Genomic DNA, 864 nt, shown 5'->3' with positions numbered 1-864 from the left:
AGAGACTCACCGAATAACATAATAGGAGTACGTCTCGTTTCTGATGCCAACCGAAGCCCAGCCGTCGTTACAACGGCAACCCTTCTCGATAAGGTCGGTTATCTCGATATTGGGAGTCAAAGTCGCCGCCCATGTTCTATTGAATTGACCACGGCCGTCACAGAAAGAGAGCATCGGAACGTAGTCGATGGGCTCTGAAGCAACAATGCACGAGGAAAACGTTCACTGGGTGGAGACCTTACCAAGGTCACCTTCCTGCCCGACACAGACAACAGTAAGCTTAGCAGCTAAAGTGTAGAGCTGGATGATGCGAGTAGTCATACACTGGGAGGAACCGCAGAACTTCACCTGCAGAAAAAACTCTGTTCACAAAGATGTGAGTGGACTCTGGGAGTGAACGGGATGGAGAGTGTAGTTTTCAGGGAGAACGAAACCGTCGCCCGTAAGATTCCATAGCTGGCGTTTGCGGCAGTCTTCACATTCCGGTTCTCATTCCAAGTGATACCCATCGCAAGTAGGGATATTCAAGTGTGACACTGATGGAGGTTGATCCAGGAGGAGACAGTTAGGTGTCACCAGGGCTTGGCGGACATACCAACGTCACCCACCAGACTCGACTCAACTGTCAAAGCCACCAGCGTAAACCAATTTCAATTTTCAACCAATTTTCAGCCGCTTCAGTCACATACTGTACGGGGAGAATAATTGTGGTGTTAAAGAAAGCTCTCCTCACGTTCCGATTGTCTCTCACGCGCTAGTTCCAGCTCTGAAAGAGCACGCGAAATTCAGGAGGGGTCTATTGAACACTCCCAATGCATCCTGGGAGCAAATGGACTGTCGTCGAGTGAGCTAACTAGGTCTTCG

At 49.8% G+C, this 864-nt stretch overlaps 1 protein-coding gene across 1 annotated transcript; it reads right to left on the bottom strand.

The window, feature by feature from the left end:
- Window positions 1-10: 10 nt before the first annotated feature.
- Window positions 11-194, bottom strand: Pmar_PMAR016292 (hypothetical protein; the record flags this gene model as incomplete). The annotated part of the gene is made up of 1 exon (XM_002779447.1): window positions 11-194. A coding segment is annotated over one exon (184 nt), but the record flags the coding sequence as incomplete, so codon positions are not given.
- Between the last annotated feature and the right edge of the window lie 670 nt (window positions 195-864).

The sequence above is a fragment of the Perkinsus marinus genome (assembly GCF_000006405.1).
Source record: "Perkinsus marinus ATCC 50983 genomic scaffold scf_1104296947186, whole genome shotgun sequence".
NCBI lineage: Eukaryota > Perkinsozoa > Perkinsida > Perkinsidae > Perkinsus > Perkinsus marinus.
The sequence above is the reverse complement of the archived record's forward strand: the minus strand, read 5'-3'. Positions and strand labels throughout refer to the sequence as shown.